Source organism: Hyperolius riggenbachi, chromosome 6 (assembly GCF_040937935.1).
Source record: "Hyperolius riggenbachi isolate aHypRig1 chromosome 6, aHypRig1.pri, whole genome shotgun sequence".
Lineage (NCBI taxonomy): Eukaryota > Metazoa > Chordata > Amphibia > Anura > Hyperoliidae > Hyperolius > Hyperolius riggenbachi.
In genome coordinates, this window is record NC_090651.1 from 115,330,060 (window position 1) to 115,351,719 (window position 21,660).

The 21,660-nt window shown below is 42.6% G+C and overlaps 1 protein-coding gene across 4 annotated transcripts in view; it reads right to left on the reverse strand.

The window, feature by feature from the left end:
• Positions 1–760: 760 nt before the first annotated feature.
• The window catches only part of BRDT (bromodomain testis associated), a 193,605-nt gene continuing 172,705 nt past the window's right edge, over positions 761–21,660 (reverse strand). For 3 of the 4 annotated variants that reach the window (XM_068239804.1, XM_068239805.1, XM_068239807.1), the window contains 7 exons: positions 21,258–21,408; positions 21,030–21,139; positions 18,282–18,384; positions 13,671–13,771; positions 7,539–7,864; positions 4,526–4,712; positions 761–1,095 (listed from right to left, as the gene is read on the reverse strand). In XM_068239804.1, the coding sequence (XP_068095905.1) occupies positions 1,027–1,095; positions 4,526–4,712; positions 7,539–7,864; positions 13,671–13,771; positions 18,282–18,384; positions 21,030–21,139; positions 21,258–21,408 (1,047 nt within the window). In that variant the 3' untranslated portion in view covers positions 761–1,026. The other variant, XM_068239806.1, reaches the window with a different exon arrangement.

Genomic DNA, 21,660 nt, shown 5'->3' on the forward strand with positions numbered 1-21,660 from the left:
CCAAACATTTAAGGATCCTGTTACATAGGTGCATCCAAATTACACCGCAGCCAAAAAGTCACACTGCACGTCATCGCCGCAGTGGTGGCTTTCCGAAGTCCTCGGCCCCCAGCGTGTCACCTGACCCATGTCGGTCACGTGACATGCTGGGAGTCCTGAACGAATGCTGGAAGCTGCTAGGAGCTACATGACGTTGCTGGGGGCATGGTATTTTAAGTCTGGCAACCCCCCCCCCTCAAAAAAAAAACAGTCCCAGTTATGCCCTCATGCTTGCCAGTTAGTTGAGACTTAAACGGGGACTTTGCTGTATTGTCCAGTTAAAATTTCAAACAGTATACTACTATATAGAAGCATCCCATTTCCCATCTTCTTGAATGAGCAAGTTACTGCATGGAGCCAAGAGGAAGGATTTTTTTTTTTACATCACATGTAGGTGAGGTTTGCTGACTTGACCTTGGAGATAAAGTACAGTTTACATGCCCCCATTTAGAAATTGCCATAAATGTTTTACATAAAGTTAAAGGTTGCTCTATGAAATGCAGAGCAAATAAATGTAACATATATTTTGGTGAAGCAACTTTTTTTATTATAATAATTGCTGTACAAAATACAGTTAGCCAAAATAAATGTCTCCAAGTAACAAAAACAAGATCTACTTCTGGCAATAACAAAATATTCTTTATATTGATGCATAAATAAGAAAAAATATCTGCAGCATTCAAGTCTGGCATTTTAAAGAATATTATAGTATATATATATATTAAATTTTAAATTAGTTTTATTCATTTTCGGTCACTACTTTGGTGGCATATCAGAAAGAAAACGTAATCTCCATGAAGACCTTTGTTTATGAAGCAATACGGCTAGAGCACCAATATACTACAGTACAACTACAGAAAATGTTCTTTCTTAAACCCTGAAATAGTCACTGAAGTATCTGTGAGAAAATGCAGGCTTATTTTAAGATGTTCCTCTTCCTTATTTTAAGATGTACAAACCAGAATTCGCAAAAGACTCTTCTCAAGTTCAGCAGAGAAATTCTTCAAAATCGGCCATAACTTCACTCTGAAAGAACATATTGATGGTTCCATCCATCTGGAAAGGTAAGGAAAAACACGATGTGCACAGCAAAATTACTGTCGTATTTCCTAAAGTGCTTGTCACATGAAGCAAACCTGATGAGAAAATACACTGAGGAGATGAACTAAATGTAAAATGATTTCCATTGTCCAAGTGCAAATTTTAAAGGTAGGTTTTAACCTTTAAATCAACTTAAAATACAAAATGTCTCAGGTTAGGTAAAACTTTATTTTTTACTGGGGTCCCTACAGAAGGCAAAGGACGTTTTTATTTAAAGGGAACCTAAACTGAGAAGGGTGTGGATTTTTATTTTTAAAATAATACCAGTTGCCTGACTCTCCTGCTGATCCTGTGCCTCTAAAGCTACGTACACACATACGACAACGATCGTTCGTTGTGAACGACGAATGAACTTTTAATTGACGAAAGAATGACCTAAGTAAAGTTAGCCTTTAAAGGTGTGTAACGATCTGATCATTAGAATGAACGTTACATCACGTAAAGCAACTATTGCGCTTGCGCATAAAAATGAAACGTTCCATGGAGAAATAGCGAAATGCGCATGTCAAGCCTAGTACGAACGACCGTTTTCCAACGATGTACTACTTTTGCAAACGATCGTCATTGGAAAAAATCCGCCAAGCTAGATCGGCCGTCATTAGCCTTAATGGTCGTTGCCTGCTTTTTTTAAAAAACGATCGTCGTTTGAAATGATCGACTATAGTCGCATGTGTGTACGCACCTTAATACTTTTAGCCACAGCCCCTCAACAAGCATGCAGATCAGGTGCTCTGACTCAAGTCAGACTGGATTAGCTGCATGCTTGTTTCAGGTGTGAGATCCAGATACTACTGCAGCCAAAGAGATCAGCAGGACTGCCAAGCAACTGGTATTGTTTATAAAGGAAAAAATCCATATCCCTCTCAGTTAAGCTTCCCTTTAAGGAAACATTTATTTTAGACACAATGGCCTCGATTCATCATTGTCTTTGAGATAACTTTTTCCAGTTTGTTAAATTACCGAATTCGAAGTTTATCGATTTCTAGTTGTATTTATCAAGGTTTTTCCGCATTCTGTGTGAATTCGAATATCGATGACAATTCAGTAACCGTGTCGGTAACGTGTCGATATTTCCATTTTACAGCGGTAATTTAACACAAGGCCATAAGATTCCCATGGAATTGTGGGTAAAAGGCAGTCCTACGTAGCAACATTCTGAATAGGGCTGAACACCTGGACCAGGATTCTGGAAGTAGCTTGGGACAATCCCACAATTTCGCCAGCTGCGGCTTGATAGGAGCCTTTTTAAAAAAAATATAGTGCAGCTAGCAAATTAGTTAACCCTGGCACTGCCTGTGTTCTCTTACAAGATGATTCAAGAGAAATGCAGATGTCCTGGTATAGCAAATAAATCTATTCTCTTGCAAATTGATATGGCTCTAGACCTTATTCTTGCCCTTCAGCGCCTTTGAATCACTCTCAGCTGATACATAACCACTTCAAATGGCTCCATCTTCTCTGTCAGCAATGATCTGACAGGAATAACGACAGAGCAGTGAAGGAGATAACTAATCCTAAATGTAACGCTAAACCACGCCCACTTTTATTTTCATGAATTGCACTTTCTTCCATTTTAACGCATCACTAACGAATGATTACCGAATGCTCGCTAACAGCTGTAGATAAATTTGATGAATCCTGAAATAAACTTAACGAATTCGGTATTTTACCGAACTGTCGTTAACCAATTCGATAAGTCTTGAGGAATCGAGGCCAATGACCCATATGCAATTCAGACATTGCCACAAACTGCCATTTAAACCCCCAGCAAGCAAGAAAATATCACTTAGGAGAAACTCAGGAGAAAAAGTCAATTGCAGATGGACCAAGGTGTCATTTTATCATCTAGGATAAAGCTAAAGAGAAAAGCCTGTATATGGGTCAGTGGCCCTGAGTTTTCTCCCAGGAGATAGGTCATTTTCATATTGTATTTAAAATACATTTTCAGCATTTTACAATTGAAAAGGGACCCAGAAGTTGGTGGAAAAGTACTATCCAGATTCTTTTGAGTATTTTTGAAACTTGTCAATTGAATGACTTTCAAATCAACAGCAAGCAAGATAATTTTGATACCACTTTTCACCTACCGTAATTATTGGTACTTTATCAATTGCAAAGTGCTAAAAAGTAATTCTAAATAAAATATTAAAAATTATCTCCTAGGAGAAAACTCAGGAGAAAAAAACTGAATTGCATATAGGCCCTTGTCAGTAAACAGCATTTTAAACTACCAGCAAGCAAGAAAATACACCCCCCCCCCCCCAAAAAAAAAAATGGATAATTCTTTTTAGCTTACTTTTTGGTACATTTTCAACTGCAAAGTGTGGAAAAGTTATTTTACAGGGAATATGAAAATTATCTTAAAAAAGCTTTTTTTTTCTTTTCTTACTAAAACAAGGTTTATTTCAATAATCAGATACATTTTACAACACTGCCGGTGCGGGGCAGAATAAAAAGGTACAGTAATGCAATGTCAATGACGAAGGTACATTCAAAGTACAGGTATAGAGGTTATTGTCGTCAAAAGAAAGCTGAAATTGTAGGTGACAAAAATACAGACACTTAAACCTTTGTTCTGTTGTACAAGGTAGGATAACATATATGTATTACAATGGGAATGTGACGTGGGTGGCAAGGAGGGAAAGCACAGTATACTAGGACTACCTCTCTATACCCCTATCGCACACCAAGTGAAATTTAGTAGGATCCTTTCCGTGCTGGTAGACCAACTTTTGTATGGGAGGGTTCGATCAACTCTTGACATCCAGCTTTGAAGGATAGGTAAACTGGCCTTATTTAATTTGCTTTTTCACCTAAGGGATAATTTTTCCTTTTCTGTTTAAATTAATTTTTCAGCACTCTTCAATTGAAAAAAAAACAAAAAAAACAAAAAGTAGATAAAAAAGTGCTAGTGTCAGGTTAGGTGGCGGGGAGAAGGTTAAGATTGGTTGAGGTTTAGGCACCACCAAGTGGGAGGTTAAGAGTAAGGCACCACCAGGTGATGGTTCTGTGTGAGAGTAAGGAGAGTAAATTAGTAAATAGTAAAATATGACATATAAAAAAAAAATAATGTTACTATATGTATAAAGTAGTAGAATAGCAGTAAATTTACAGATAATCTACAACCGCTATCCTGCCTTTATCAAATGTGCTAATGATCCAGCATACAGCGTGAAAAATCATGCTAGGGCTTATTTTCAGGGTAAGTCTTATTTTCAGGGAAACGGTAGTAGTACTGAAGAGAATGCAGCACAAACCACATTGCTTGGTATGCATTATGGTAAAGCATAAGATTAGTCAGGTGACTGTTTGAGTGATCACAGCTGCATCCTATACGTTATTGTATACATCTCTATCCCACCACTAATATCTTACAATTACTTACAGCTTGTTTGTGGCGCCTTTCTTGCTCTCTCTTCCTTGCCAGGTAACGTTCCTCCATAATGCTGTTATTTGGAATTATCTCAGCCAACTGCGTCTCTGTAGCAGTCTCCTGTATAGTAATATGCTGCACGCCACTCATTGTGGATTCAGGTAATTGGTTAAAAATGTTCTCTACATCTTTCTGTTCCCTGTAAAAGAGAAGCAGATATACACCATCTTGCTTGATAAAATCACAGGTTTCTGAGTTCACGTGTGACGTCTGGCCATAGAGTGCATGTACGGGACTGCGAGTGCGCTGTACGTGCCCTGGCAGAATATGAAGCCTGATCTGTTTTACCCCTAAAAAAAAAAAAAAAAAGTTTCCTGGATGTCATGCTCATCTTCTGATCTCATACCTGCACTTCATCCCACACATGCAACAACAGTTATGACCTCATGGGATTCAGACAGACTCCAGTCCTCTAGGGCCAGACACATTTCTGGCACAGCTCATATTAATTGATGGGACTGAATCAAGAAAGGTGTGGTTCAAGTACAGGACATTTCTCAGTCCATCCTAAACACAGGCATAGATATGGCCTTTGAAGACTGGAGTTTGACATCCCTACACTAGACTGTCTGGGTCAGCGACCCAAAAACAATTAGAGGCAAAGGCGCAGTATGGCAGTCAGGCACAGGGGTGCTCGCCAGTGATCTCAAATTCAAATGTACCCGTGATCACGGGTAGTTTTTTATGCGCCTAGAAGTTGAATTCGAAGATCGATACCGATCACAAAATTGAATTCGGTTTTATTCGAATTTTACTCTTGAATTCGGCCGTTTAACAACCGTGATCACGAATTCGGATTCAGCTACCGTCGCCCAAAACCCGCCGACTTTAAAGGTTATTAGCAAAGCCCCCTTAAATGCCAGAATCACCAAATTTGCAGGTTATGTTAAAGCGGATCCGAGATGGAAAACGAACTATAACAAGTAACTTGTCTATATATCTTATCTAAAGTTTAAATAGTTTACACAGCAAATCTAGCTGTAAACAGATTTAATAGAAAATTATTATTTCTTCCTGTGATACAATGACAGCAGCCATGTTGTTTGTAAACATTACACAGAGGCAGGCTTATCTGCACCATCAGCACTCAGACTATGAAAAAAACCTAAAGCCCGCATGGTCCATGGCATGGGGGGGCTCCGGGGGAGAGGGGCGGGCAAGCCCTTGTCCAATCCCCAGGAGAAGGTGGGGGCGACGACCTCCAGGGGGGGGGGTCATGGTGGCATCTAGGGGTCCCATTTAAGAAGGTGACCCCAGATGCCCACCCCCCTACCCTTACCCATTTCCACAAAGGGTTTAATGAAATAAGAACAACCTCGGAAAAAAGTATTTTAATATTCTTAATTAACCAGAAATACTTACCTGTACCTTTAAAAAAATGTTCCCACGCCCATATCCTCGGTAATGATCCAACGAATACAGTATCCTCCAATCTTGCGATCTTCAATTACCTCGATTGAAGATCTCCCACAGCAATTACCTCTACTATACCTTAGAATGCGTCCTGCCGACGCATAGCACCGGCTCCCGCTGTCCTCCCCGCCTCCTCACCTTCACCTAGGCTGGCACCCGGTGCACCCATGGATGCACCGGGTGCCAAGCTAGGTGAGGGTGACAGGTGCAGCCAGGTGGGGAGAGACAGCGGGAGACGCACTTCTATACGTCCACACAGGGCGCATTCTAAGCTATAGTAACCAGCGGCTCATTAATGAGCCGGTTCTTTTTGTAATGAATCAAATGAAGCCGATTCATTCGATTCAATACAAAAAGAACCGCTGGTTACTACAGCTTAGAATGCGTCCTGTGTGGATGTATAGCAGTGCGGCTCCCGCTGTCTCTCCCCACCTGGCTGCACCTGTCACCCTCACCTAGCCTGGCACCCGGTGCACCGGGTGCCGGCCTAGGTGAGGGTGGCAGGTGAGGAGGTGGGGAGGACAGCGGGAGCCGGCAGGACGCATACTAAGGTATAGTATAGGTAACTGCCGTGGGAGATCTTCAATCAAGGTAATTGAAGATCGCAAGATTGGAGGATACTGTATTCGTTGGATCATTACCGAGGATATGGGCGTGGGAACATTTTTTTTTTTTTAAAGGTACAGGTAAGTATTTCTGGTTAATTAAGAATATTAAAATACTTTTTTCGTAGTTGTGTTTTTATTTCATTTAACTCTTTGTGGAAATGGGTACTTGGTACCCCTATACTCATTTCTCTTGGGAGGAAGGTGGGCATCTGGGGTCTCCTTCTTAAAGGGGACTCCCAGATGCCACCATGAACCCCCCCCAGGGAGTCATCGCCCCCACCTCCTCCTGGGGCATCAGAGGTGGGGAAGTGCCCCTTTGTCCATGGATTGGACAAAAATTTAAAATCGATTTTCTCAAAAAGTATAAGGTCTTTTTGAAAAAATAATTTTTCCCCTTGCTCCCACTTTTCTTAACATAACCTTCAAATTTGGGGTTTCTGGCATTTAAGGGGGCTTTGCAATTAACCCTTAAAGTCGGCGGGTTTTCAATCACGAATTCGTGATCACGGCCGGATTTTCCCCTGACCCGGATTCAAATTCACCCGAATCGAATTCGAGTCCATTCGAACCGGCCGAATCCGAATTTGACCCGGACCAGAATGTACTCGAATTGAATTTGGGTACATTTAAGCATCTCTGGTCAGGCATTTAGAAGTTGGTTTTAATGGGACCGCTCAAGACAAGACAAGACAAGACAAGACACAGAACATTTATATTGTGCTTTTCTCCTGGCAGACTCAAAGCGCTAGAGCTGCAGCCACTAGGACGCGCTCTATAGGCACTAGCAATGTTAGGGAGTCTTGCCCAAGATCCCCTACTGAATAGGTGCTGTCTCCAGAACCCACTAAACCATCATACCTAAAAACCTGTCTAGTAAGGTAATGTTTTAACCACAATAGTAATATAACATTACACTTTCTCCTCCCAAATAACTTCATACTTACAGTTTGTTAAATTCTTGAGTATGAAGTTCTCTATCCCTTTCCAGCTTGGATAATCCTACTTCTTGAGTTGTAATTGCTGTCCTCCACTCTCCTTTGCATATCACTGCTTCATCAGCTGTAAAAGCTGCCTGCCTCTCTTCTTGGGTTTTAACTAATTCTTGGGCCTTTGCCGCTTCTTGAGCTTTCAAAGCTCTCTCCCTCTCCTCTTTGGCTATTGCAGCTTTCTTGAAAAGCTGGAAGCTGTTTGTTGAGGGTTTGATTGCCACAGGAGTTGTACTAAGTGTTTTGGCAAAACTGGCCCAGCTGGAGTTCAGAACCTTAACAGGCTAGAGAAAATGAGACAACTGTTAAAGGATGGATCTACTTTAGCATGAAATTCACATTTGCAATTATCCAAGCCGTTCAACCAAAATACTGTATGGAATTTATATTTCTCAAAAGTTAGGAAGCTTTTACACAGTAGTTTGTAGTCCTGTTTTGGGTGCCTAAAGTTTGTATACAGGTGTGTACAGGAAGCACCAGGAGGTCTATAATGGAATGTCTACCCAGTAATCAGTAGGCATGGTAAATAATATGCTAATAATTTGCAAATGTACACAGTTAGAAAATAGACTAATGAAATCTCACCTAGGTTTTATTTGATCAGTCCATTTTTAAACTGCATACATTTGCATAAAAACTTTGCATAATTCTGCATCAACTTGAAACTATTTGCATCTCATGGAACATCCCCAGTAAGTAACTAAAACACACAAATAGCGGTGCTTCCTAAACATCAAAATACAACAACAAAAATTTCTCCTATAGAACTCAAAGCGCATAGATATGTATCAGATCAGTAATCCGTGCACAGTGACTTTTATAGAGCAAAAGGTTAAATATACCTCAGTAGAGGGGAACTTCACATCCAATCAGGACATCTCCATCTCTGGAAGCATTTCAAGTGAAAGGGAACCCCCACCACCCCAAAAAAAAACCCAACCAGATACTTACCTAAGGAGAGGAAAGTCTATGTGTCCTATAGAGTCTTCTTGCTCCTCTCTTGGTCCCCCCGTTCCAGCGATGGCTCCGCGGTAGCAGTATTACAAAAATTGGTCAAATACTGCTTTCTGCCACTGAAGGCGGCTTCGGAAAGTCTTCTGGAGCCTGAGTGCTCCTGAAGACAGGAGGCTCCATACAGCGCACGAGCGAGCGCCCTCTCTCGCGTGTATGCAGTACAGAGCCACCAGTCTTCGGCGTCACTTGGGCACCCAGAGACTTCCAAAGCTTTTTGCCGCTGAGGACTCAAACGGTGAGCCAGCTCTTAACAGTGGTGGCCGCGAGAGCAGCAGGAAGGCTCTATAGGACCCAGAGCCTTCTCTCTCTTTAAGCAAGTATCTGGTTTATTTATATATGTTATGATTCCCATTAGCTTTAAGTCCACACTTAAAATGTCATGTTACGTTTGAATGCTAAATATACCTGGGTGTCATTAGCTTAGTAGTATGTTGGTATGTTGGACCACATTTTTTGATTTTTATAAGTGGTAGAATGTACTGTATATGGTGAACAGCAAAAAGAGGATAGGTTTAAGCCCTTGGGCACACTGTATTGTAGTAGTATAGGGTTGGACAGGAAAGGTCCCAAAAATACCTTTTGTGTTCTGCCACCCAAGAACCACTGGAGAACTAAACCAATTATACAACAGTATTCCTAAATACTGCAACCTGTCAAGCAAAATTTGATGGTTAACTACTATTAAGGGATTAGAATCAGGATGGAACGCTTCGCCTCTTGTCTCTTCCCGTGAGCAAATCATTGCAGATTTGGAAGGGCAGTTTTGCAGCTGTAGTGTTTCTTAAAACCAGATCATAGAGGGTTAAAGATGTTGCTTCCTGAGAATCTAGCTTCACAATGGAGATAGATGAAGGAGGAGGTTAGAGACAGGTTTGTACCTACTCACTGCATCTGTGTTCAAGGTTGGTTTCTTGAGAGGCAGCTAGGTACAGTTAACTACTTTGTCCACTACTACTGTGGCCAGGGTCCAGGTTGCAGGTAGTCCGGCGGACATTTAGGAGGATATTTGGCTGTGCATGGAAGCAGACTACAGAGTATTTTTCTCAGAAAGCAAAAACTGTATGAAAAGCTGTGACAAAAGCTGTGAGCTTTCTCTCTCACACAGAGTTACACACAGGGTTAACTGATCAAGTGTGAGGGGTATTTCCCCTCTCCTCCTGGCTCATTCTGCTGTCAGTTTTGGCGTCAGTAAAGTTTGAAAGCATTTTGATAACCGTAAACAAAGAGGTTGCCAGTGAACTGTATACACCAGGACTTAGCAGCACTTCCCAAACAATTCCTATCTCAATTGAAAAAAATATGTAGATAGTGTTCCTTTAATAACGGTTATATGTAAGCACCATGGAGTCTAACATGTAATCTGTCAATCCATCAAGATTTTGGTTGTTCTAAACATGTCGGGGTGTCATACTTTTCAAGGAATTATATTTTATGAGTTCTTTCACTTTGTATTTTAAAACCGGTGATGCAAAGGAGAAGTGGACAGTCATAGGGTCTGATCAAACTATTGGGTTATTTTTCATGTTACATATTAAATGTCCTGAAGGAAATAGGAAGTCCAAAATGTGGCCTTTCTTATGGGCAGGTAGTTTAACAGATTGAAAATAGCCCAGTTCATTCATAGTGGAAATGGCTCACTTCCTAGCTGTGTGGAATGGGAAGTCCACTCATGTGTTAAAGTCTCCCAGGATTCTCCATTTAGGGTGTTCCAATCTTAGGCAAGACAGGCATTTAGCAATTGCCTCACCAAAGGCTATATCATAACCTGAGAGGAAGTATTTCTCAGCAGAAAGCTGGGCTGACAGAAATACGAAATAATGGGTTGAGCCTAAAGCAGAAAAAAGCAAAATGGATTTCCAAGCATAGAACACATTTTCCTTTATAATCTTGTCCCACTAACTGTAACAGTAAGTAGTAAACTGCCAGGTCAGCTTCCAGAGTTGGGACTTTGTCTTCATACACCTCGGCCCATAAGCAACTAACTTTTTCTCCTGAGTTCCCTCCTAAGATATTTTTTTATCTTCTCTTTAAAATAACTTTTAGCACTTTGCAATTGGAAAATTACCAAGAGGTATGTGAAAAAAACAGACATAGAAGTCTGGATTACATTATGTTTTCTCCCTTTATGTCTGTTTGAGCATTTATGCAGTGTGAAGCAAGAGGATCTGGAAAGACACTACACTATATGTCTATGCCTGAATTGCTGTTCTGTAATCCAATCAGCAACAACATTTGGTGAGAGTATTATATACTACTGATTTGGAGACAAGGAATTTATATGGACTATGCTGGACTTCTATGTCAATTCTGTGTGAGCGCTGCATAAGCTCTGTCATAAAATAGTACCCATAGTACTAGTGGTAATTGGTGCCCTAATACCCTGTATTGTACTTTAATGGACAGTTCTGGATAAAAGCTACTTCAGAGATAAGAGTGGATGGGTTCTGACTGTTCAACATTGCTAAACGCAGCTGGGGACATTGGGCAAACCTGTCCAAAATTAAAACAATAACCAGAAATCAAAATATGTAAGCCACCAAATTTTTTGTTGATTTTTCAATGCACATTACTAGCAAGGAAAAGGTGTTTTAAAATAAAAGTGGTTATCGCTCTCGCCTTGCAGCGCTGGGTGCCCGGTTCGAATCCCAGCCAAGTCAACATCTGGAAGGAGTTTGTATGTTCTCCCCGTGTCTGCGTGGATTTCCTCCGGGCACTCCCGTTTCCTCCAACACCCCCAAAAACAGATAAGTTAATTGGCTTCCCCCTAAATTGGCCCTAGACTACAATAAATACACTACACCAGGCATGGGCAAACTCAGCCCTCCAGCTGTTCCGGAACTACAAGTCTCACAATGCATTTGCCTTTATGAGTCATGACTATGGCTGTCAGAGTCCTGCAATGCATTGCGGGACTTTTAGTTCCCTAACAGCTGGAGGGCCGAGTTTGCCCATGCCTGCACTACACGATACATACATAGACATAAGACTATGGTAGGAATTAGATTGTGAGTTCCTCTGAGGGACAGTTAGTGACAAGACAATATTCTCTGCACAGCGCTGCGTGAGATATTGGCACTATATAAATGCTAAATAATAATAATAATAATAATACTTAAGGGAGATACTTCAGTGCTCCTTTGGAAGATCTTCAGTGTAGTACTAAAATTAAAGGGAACCTTAACTGAGAGGGATAGGTATGTTTCCTTTTAAACAGTACCAGTTGCCTGGTAGTCCTGTTGATCTATATGGCTGCAGTAGTGGCTGAATCACACGCCTGATACAAGCATGCAGCTAATCCAGTCTGACTTCAGTCAGAGCACCTGATCTGCATGCATGAGTATTAGAGACACAGGATCAGCAGGAGAGTCAGGCAACTGGTATTATTTTAAAAGGAAAAATCCATATCCTTCTAAGTTTAGGTTCCCTTTAAGCAAATACACATACATGACACATTGGTACCGTACACAGACAATTGATATGTTCTTCAAAATTTGTAAAATCATGTATAATTATTCACATTAACCAGTAGATTATCGACAGCTTGCTTTTCTTTAAAGGACCACTATCGCGAAAAAAAGTAGGCATTTAAAATCTGACAGAACTGACAGGTTTTGGGACAATCCATCTCCTCATAGGGTATTTCAAGGGTTTGCTTTGTTTTCAACAGCATTTCCTGAACAGCAGTGTAACTGCCAAAATAGCAAGATACCAGCTAGACTCCCTACTCACTTGCACACTATTTTCTCTGTTAGACTTTGCAACTGCTGTTCAGGAAATGCTGTTGAAAACAAAGAAAGACCTGAGAATCCCCCTTAAAAAGATGGACTGGCCCAAAACCTGTCATCTGTCACATTTTCACTGCCTACTTTTTTCGCGATAGTGGTCCTTTAAGAAAGTGAGCAAGTGTAATGCTGGTTGTGACCTCTTACTGTGAAGGCAAGAGTACTAGAGAAATTGATTAAACTCCACCTGAACCAAAAAGGCGTTTTATAAATTTCACGTAAAAAAAAAAACAAAAAAATATTCTATAGATATATTTTTTTCCCTTTTAAACAATGCCTGGCAATCCTGATGATCCTCTGCCTCAAAGACTTTTAGCAGTAGACCCTGAACAAGTATGCAGCTAAAAAATGTTTCTGACTGAAGGGTGACTGAATTTCCCACATGCTTTTTCCAAGTGTGTGATTCAGGCACACTACTGATGCATTAATGATCAGCATGACTGCCAGGCAACTGGTATTGTTTAACCACTTGATGACTGCGGTGTTAACCCCCCCCTAGTGACCAGGCCATTTTTCCAGCGTTGTGACCCAGAGGTCTCGAAAACGAAAGTGGGCCAACATGGCCCACAGGAGTGGTGGTTTTGGTGGCTACCTGATCCGCCCAGCCCCCTGGATCAGGTAGCATATTTTTTTCTTTTTATTTTATGAGCCCACCTGGGGCTCTCTTTAAAAGGAAATAAAAGTGACCCCTCTAACTCCAGGTGTACTTTAAAGTGTAACCAAGGCAAATAAAATAAAATATATACTTACCTAAGGAGAGGGAACACTCTGGATCCTGCAGAGGCTGCCCATGTCCTCCTGGCCCCCACTATTGACGTGCACAGACCCCTGAATGAAATCTGACAAGCTCTTCATGCATGAAAGCGGTCGCACTGCTCCTGCACGAGTACTTCTCTGCCTGCGAAGTTGGCCGGTGCCACTTTTGCACAAGCGGCTCTGTGCTACTGCGCAGGAGTGGCCATACTTGGTTGGGTGCAGCACAGCCATACTCGTGCAAGAAGAGGAGCGCTGTTGCGATCTTCAGGGCAGTGGCGGTAGGCGCAAGGAAGACACGGGAAGCCTCTACAGGTTCCACAAGCTTCCCTCTAAGTATCTGGGAGAGGGGTTTGGTTGTGGTTTGCCTCGGGTTTACTTTGTGTAACCTGTCCATATTACTTTTAAATGAATGAATGAATGAATATAAAAAGTATTGTGCTTACTAAAAAGGGAAAGCATGTTTTAATCTACAAACCTGGAACAAATGATAAAAGACAAAATGGACAAGTTACTAGAAAAATATCATTAAAGAAAGCACCTTTGCTGTTGTTCTGACATCACCGTCTCCTGTGGTGGATGGAATGCCACAGACTGCAGGACTTTCCTCCATGCAAGGTTTCTGGGATTCATTAGGTGCATCTAAAAATGCCAAAAATCAAAGCTGCATTCTGTGAACACAAGCAAAATGGAAGGACTTGTATCTATGTATAGGACTCTAAAAGAAACTGTGAAACTTGTAAATTAATCTTTCTTAGAGGCCCCTTTCACACTTACCACTTTTTATTGTGTGCTCTCCCCCGCCGCAGCTCAACACGAGGGAAATGTAAGTCTATGGGGGCTTATATACTATGGCGACGTGGTGGAAGTAGCTAAATCAAAGAAAGCTGCCACAAACTCTGCATTTTTAAGCCACCACTGATTATGCAGCAATGCAAGTCAATGGCAGTGTGGTATGCGTGTTGCAGTGTTGCGATGCAGAGCAAGAGAACTACAGTTATGGTGCTTCCTGTTCAACAGAGAGCAGGTCACTGAATGGGGGGCGGAGCAATGCATATTACCCTATCGGTGCAGTGTGATGCAGGGTAGTATGCAAGGGGAAATGGTGCAGTGTGATTGCCCTGCGGCGGGGTCTTGTACCCAGGGGCGTAGCTTGGGGTGGGCGGGGTAGGACACATGCCCCCGGGCGCTGGGTCCCTAGGGGCGCCCAGCCGTGACCTGTGTTTTGTTTTCATTCCCCAGCAGGAGTGCAGAGAAGAGGGAGAGCTGTGGACACAGCAGTGTGGAAGAGGGGGGGGGGGGGGGAGCCCCCCCCCCCCGGAGTCCCCCCACCCCCTTCCCTCACCTTAGGGCTCACCCTCTCGCTCCCCCTGCAGATATGAGCGTCGGGTGGGCGGCAGAACACTTACTCCATTTGCGCGGAGTAGACAGATCTGTGCTCCGCTAATCTGGTCCAGGCTAGAACAGATCAGCGGAGCACAGATCTGTCTTCTCTGCGCGACCTTTTACACCACTGCTAAGGTCATGTATATTTGGTCCCAACCATTACCATGCCCACATTCTGTTGCATGGTCACGCCCCTTTTTTGGTGGTTCCCTCCTTACAGGGCGCATTAACAGTCTTTGTCCCCGGGCGCTTAAAGCCCTAGCTACGCCTCTGCTTGTACCGTAGGACAATCACGGTGCACCATGTGTGAAAGTTACCTAAAAGGACCACTGTAGTGGAAAACTTGACTCCCATATCATTCATGCCGTCTGGGTGCTGAGTTTAACAATGCTAGTTTCATTTTCAAACATGGGCAAAACGTAATTTTTAACATTTTATTCAGCCCTTTAAACCAGACCTTTAATGCTATTCTTTATGGGTGCACTGTGAGCTTCAAACAACAAATGCAGCCACCATGTAACCATAGAAGTGCAGATGTAAAACCTTCGTACAGCCATACTGAATGCCCAGTTTTGATCAGGCAGACCTAATGTTCCTCAGTCTTTATAGGGCAGCTATAATGCACTCATCACAAGGCAAACCAGCAGAGAGAAAAGGACATGAGAAAGGATGGCCAGAGGGAACCCAACAGTGATGCCAAGTAAGTATACCAGATTTTGCATGGTTTTCTGATGACCCATGCTTTGGGATACAGGCTACATTAGGGACATTGCCAGGCCCTCGCCTGAAGCAGAGGACTGATTACAGTGGTTATGTCTGCAATCCTTGACTTTGATGCTTCTGAGTGCCCCCCCCCCCTTATGTTGTTTTATTGTGATGTGATGTTCTGCTTAATGATTTCTATGCCTGTCTATTGTGCTTGTCAACCACTGTGTTACCTGAACTACTGCCAATGCTGTGTGTACCATAAATAATTCCACTTGGGGAATCACGCCCTTTCTGATTCTAATGCTGGCCTTCCGTCATCACATATCAGCATAGTACACATAGGCCATAACAGTCCCGATTTGGGCGGGACTATCCCGGTATATGCCTCCTGGGTCCCGCCTCCTGTCAAATCCCGCTTTCCTCCTCCCTTCCCTCTCCATAGCCAGCAACACTGTGCAGCCTGCTCCTCCTCTCCCCTCCTCCTTCCCGATGCTCTGTGAGCCTAATAGCTTTGCTCTCAGAGTTCCGTAATAGCCCCACCCCCAGAGGTCTGTGATATCCCTGCCCCTGACTGCTGTACAGCTCACAGACCTCTGTATAATCTCCTTCCCACACCTTGCTGCAGCCAGCCCCGCCCCATCTCTCAGTGCAGCACTTACTGGCTGCCTGTAGTTTCCTGCTTGTGACAGCACAGGGGCTGGAAGGAAAGAAGGCAGAGATGTGATGATGGGCTGCTTCCTTGTCTCAAGCCCCACCCCCTCAGATGACTGATCAGTGTCTAGATAATGCCCCTCTTGTACCTCCACCCAGCTTTCACTTTCTCCTTCCAAAAATATATGAGCTCTGCTCTTTATGCTCTCCAAGTGTCTTAAGCCAGTCCTCACTCACCCCCTCTCCCCCAGCCCATGCTCTCTCAGAACCCTTCCCCCACACACCAGCCCTCACTTACCCCATCTCCCCACTACTGCACTCTCAGAACCCTTCCCCCACACATCAGCCCTCACTTACCCCACCTCCCCACTCCTGCACTCTCAAAACCCTTACCCCCCCCCCCCACACACACACACACACACACACACACACACCAGTCCTCATTTTTCTTTAACCCCCCTGAGCATGCTTCATTAGCCCCTGCTGCACCCCCTTCCTGACCCTCAGCTAGCCCCACTCTCCAGCACTCTTAAATATGGAGGTAACGCTGGCATATTATGTGCTGTTCTGGAGGTAACGTTGACAGATTATGTGCAGTTCCGGAGGTAACGTTGCCAAATTATGTGCAGTTCCGGAGGTAACGTTGCCAAATTATGTGCTGTTCCGGAGGTAACGTTGCCAAATTATGTGCTGTTCTGGAGGTAACGTTGCCAGATTATGTGCTGTTCTGGAGGTAACGTTGCCAGATTATGTGCTGTTCTGGAAGTAACGTTGCCAGATTATGTGCTGTTTTGGAGGTCCTGCTGCCATATTATGTGTGGTTTTGTGGATTTGTGCGTGTAAATGTCACGGTCTAATAATGTTTGCAAAAGTATGGGTGTGGATTAAGGACACACAGGGGGTGTGGCTTAAGTGTCCCTCTTTCTTATCTTTAAAAGTTGGGAGGTATGACAGTACATACCCTTTTGTTGAAGTGACTCAGAACATGCTGCAAATAAACCAAGGCAATGTACCCCAAGCTGCAGCTACTATGCTGCAACCTAACCCTAAAATAAACAAAAGCACTAAAAGAGCACCTGTAACCACTCATAGAAAAAAATTATTCAGGATACCCATTTTTACATGAATTTTCCTGATTTCAGAATCAGAAACACTTCTTTCACCCATGTATGGGTAGATAACCCCACCCTCCCAGTGAGGTTTAGTCTAGGGCAATGATGTCACACGACCTCCTGCCCCAGAGCCCTCTGGGAGATTAACAGACGTTACTGCTCTGAACACAATTCACCTCGCCAACAATACAAATTCAGCTATCACTGATAAACTTAATGTAAAAAAGGATGAGGTAAGTAATTACAACTGTAAACACTGACTAAATATTTTATTTAAAAAATATTGTAAAAATAGGCAATTGCATTCATTAGATTTTTTCCAGTAAAGTTCCTCTTTAAAAGGACTCCGAGCAGTACAGAAACTATGGAAAGATGCATATCATTTTAAAGCTCTCTTTCTCCTCTTTCCAATGATATATAAAACGCCGCCCTACGCCTTTTAGTTTTCACTATTTTCGCGATTGAAATTGCCACGGCTGCGATTTCAATCACGAAAATAGAAAAAAACTAAAAGGCGTAGGGCGACGATTTAGGTGTCGCCAGAAAGAGGAGAAAGAGAGCTTTAAAATGATATCCATCTTTCCATAGTTACTTGTATTACACAGGACGACACTTTCCCCAGTGTCAGCAGCTCCATTCAGCAGAATGGAGCTGCTGACTTTAGGAAAAAGTCGCCCTGTGTAATACAAGTAACTATGGAAAGAGGGATATCATTTTATAAGCTCTCTTTCCCCTCTTTCCAATGATATATAAACCGTCGCCCTACGCCTTTTAGTTTTTTCTATTTTCGCGATTGTAATCGCGGCCATTTCAATCGCGAAAATAGCGAAAACTAAAAGGCGTAGGGTGACGGTTTATATATCATTGGAAAGAGGAGAAAGAGAGCTTTAAAATGATATGCATCTTTCCATAGTTTCTGCACTGCTCAGAGTCCCTTTAAGCTATTTAATTGTTGGATAGCATGTCCAGCAGCTAAAACTTTCTGGGTCAGATATATGTAGACGGAGTTTAAATAAAAAGCAGCTTCTCATATTCTAGCTAACAGAGGTCACACTTTTGTTGACCAAGTAATTTTAGAGACAAATCCCTACCCCTGACCTCTGGTGACCAAAAGCTGCTTTTTTCAGTTATGCCTTGTTTTCAGAAGATCCTGGCTAAAGAGGGCCAACAAAACATCAGGAAAGTCAGTACTGCCATTGGTATCTTCTTGCAGGTTTCAAAGAAAACAAGGAATTGGTCAAGTGTACCTTAAAGTACTCTTGTCCCTTACATGATCCATGCAACGGACTTCTTACCTGTTAGTTTTGGCTCATCTCCTTTCTCTAGTCTATTTTCCACGACTTCTTCATAATGGAGTAAGAGATTATTTGTTTCATCATTTTTCAAGGTTAACAGAGCCTATTGCAATAGCAAAAACAATGCTGTTACAGTATGACAGAGTAAGAATAATTCCACCCTTCGTGGCAAGGTGGCACATAGACATCACTCACACTTACTGACAGATGAGGCTTCTACTGCGAAGTAAACCGTGGACAAACCAATTTAATAAATATCTCTAAAGCTGCCCATCAATGATATAGTCTTACCAAATATACAGGGCCGGTTTAAGCAACAATGGGGCCCCAGGGCAAAATAAACCTGGGGGGCCCCCCCAACAGATACCCCGGAGCAATAATTGGCATTAAGGGACCTTTTTTGCAGCTGGTATAGTCAGGGTTTGAAGCCCCAATCGGTCGGAGCTCCACATTCTGGCTACCCCAGCCTGCATGGAGGACAAGGGGTTAAAAAGTTTCAGGAGGGGGGACCCCACATAATTTAAAAAAAAAAAAAAAAAAAATTCCCACACTCTAAAAAAAATAAATTGGGAAAATAGGAAAAAATGCCACGGATCTTCATACAGCCATATTGCGGCTGTATAGCGATCCCTGGCCAAAGCGCTGCGGCTGCGTATGGACCCCCTGGAAACCCTGTCAGGAAATTTATTGCTCTTTCTTTTGATACATGTAAAATTACACTACCGTTAGGTACTAAAAGTGACATTTACCGCATTTAAAAGTATACTTTTTTCCTTCGAAACTTTAAAATCGATTTTCTCAAAAACTATAAGGTCTTTTTGAAAAATTGTTTTTTCCTCTTATTCCCAATGATCTCCTTATCCTGCAAATTTAGGGTTTCTAGAATTTAAGGTGGATTTGCTATTAACCATTAAAGTTGGCTGGTTTTTAAATGTGTATTTTTTTCCCTTTGAAACTTTAAAATCGATTTTCTCAGGAACTATAAGGTCGATTTGAACAATTTTTTTCCTCTTGTAGCCACTGGGGGCCCCTACAAGCTCTGGGGCAGCTGCCTCCTTTGCCTCTATGGTAGCGCACGCCCTGCAAATATATGTAATAGAAGGATAAATTGAGTGAATATACTTTAGGTAGATCTTCACTTTACATAAAAAGCCCTGTACACAACGGGGGGGCTGGGTGTCTGTGTTCGGATTCGGACTGGTACCAGGGGCGTAACAATAGACCCTGCAAGGGATGCAGCCGCAGGGGGGCCCACAAGCTACAGGGGGACAGACAACTAAGGGCACAGAGAAAAAATATTTCTGCTCTCTGCACAATTTTTGTAATGACTGCATCTGCTCAGCCACTGAAAAGGAATCATACAAAGTTTTGTAGACAAAGATTTGTAGACAGTCCCTATTCAGTGTGCAGAAGGCTCTTCTGTACAGCCCCCAGACCCAACCTCTCTACCCCTTCCCAAATGCTCTATACTGTGCAGATACTGGAGAAGGCTGCAGAGCCAGTGCTACTCCATCAGAGGTGGACAGAGTAAAGCTACGTACACACATGCGACAGCGATCGTTCGTTGTGAACGAAGAACAAACGTTTAATTGACGAAAGAACAGCCTAAGTAAAGTTAGTTTTTAAAAGTGTGTAACGATCTGATCGTTAGAACGAACATTACATCACGTAAAGCAACTATTGCGCTTGCGCATAAAAATGAAAAATTCCATGGAGAAATAGCGAAATGGGCATGTCAAGCCTAGTACGAACGACCGTTTCAAACGATGTACTACTTTTGAAAACGATCGTCGTTGGAAAAAATCCGCCAAGCTAGATTGTTCGTTTTTAACGATCTAGCTCGTCCGTCGTTAGACTTAATGGTCGTTGGCTGCTTTTTTTTTTAAAAACGATCGTCGTTTGAAACGATCGGGGAACGATTGTTTCAAACAACTATAGTCGCATGTGTTTACGTACCTTAAGTGTAATAAGCTGAGGCTGGGAGCACACTTGTCTGCCACTTTTCTGTATGCGTTTTCTGCACACCTGCGTGTCTTTATGTGTGAAAACATGCATGTTTTATCACAGAAGCGAATGTAAGAGAAAATGTGTGCAGTGCTTCACTGCTGTCCGTTTTTATCTGCATGGGTGGGGGGTATTTGGCGGGAGCGGGGCCCATACAAAGTTTTGCAGGGGGGACCAGTAATTTCTAGTTACGCCCCTGACTGGTACTCGATCCCTTGGGTGAGAGTAGTGCCGACATATGTGTCATCAGCCACTAAGCTACTAAAACATCTGTTGCTGTGTGTGTGTGTGTGTGTGTGTGTGTGTGTGTGTGTGTGTGTGTGTGTGTGTGTGTGTGTGTGTGTGTGTGTGTGTGGGGTGGGGCAAATGGAGAACCAATGACGCATGATGGAGTGGATTCCCGAGGACAGGGGAGAACAATGTGGTCAGACATAGCTTGGGCGTGGGGGTTGCTGGCATGCTGGATCTTTCTTTACCAGACGTCCTGGCAGGTGGAATCAGGGAGAAGTGCTGGTAGTAATTGAGGATTGTTTATTGGGGGTCAAACTTGTATTCGAGAAGTCAATTAAGGACACATAGCTATACTGGGGGGCTATTGGAGGCACATTGCTACATGGGGGGGGGGGGGGGGGGACCTTTTGCTTATGCTACTTAACGTTACTGAAGGGACATGCTGCCTGGAGACTGTTTTATTATTTTGGCTTTCATTTTAACAGTATCTAGAACATTTTAAAAGTAGATTACCTTCATCTCTGCAGAGCCTGGGTGGTTTAAGCAAGGCTCCAGTGTCTGAACCTCATGAGTGGCAACATGGAACACAGGAGATTTAATAGGTGACAACAGTTTACTGATACCTATAGAACAGGAGACCATACGATTATATTGCAGATCTTTTAAGCAATACCAAATCTTAAGTGAAAATAAGAAGATAGAGAAATGTTTTTGAAGTGGCTTGAAGAATCCATCCCTTACCTAATGGTGACAGTAGAAGGCTGTCTGGTAATTCATCTGTACTATGCAGAGATGTCTGGCTAAGTGATGGACGTTGTACACTATACTGAAGGTCATGTGATAATGGAAGCTTACCAGTAGCAGCTTGTTTGGGTACCACAGTTTGAGATAACTGAAACATATTAGAACAGAATGTTAAGCTAAACAATTTTAATTTTAACCATTATTCTTCTAAATAAAGATAAAAACAATGTCACAGCTTTTGAAACCACAAATTAGCGGGGATTTCAGATGTATGTAGACAAGCAATGTTTTATTTCAATTTAATTTCACTTTAAAACAGCAGTGAGGAAGCTCTGAGCAGCATCTGGACACCATGACAACTAGAACCCTACATAGTGTAACTTATTTGGAAAAAAATTGC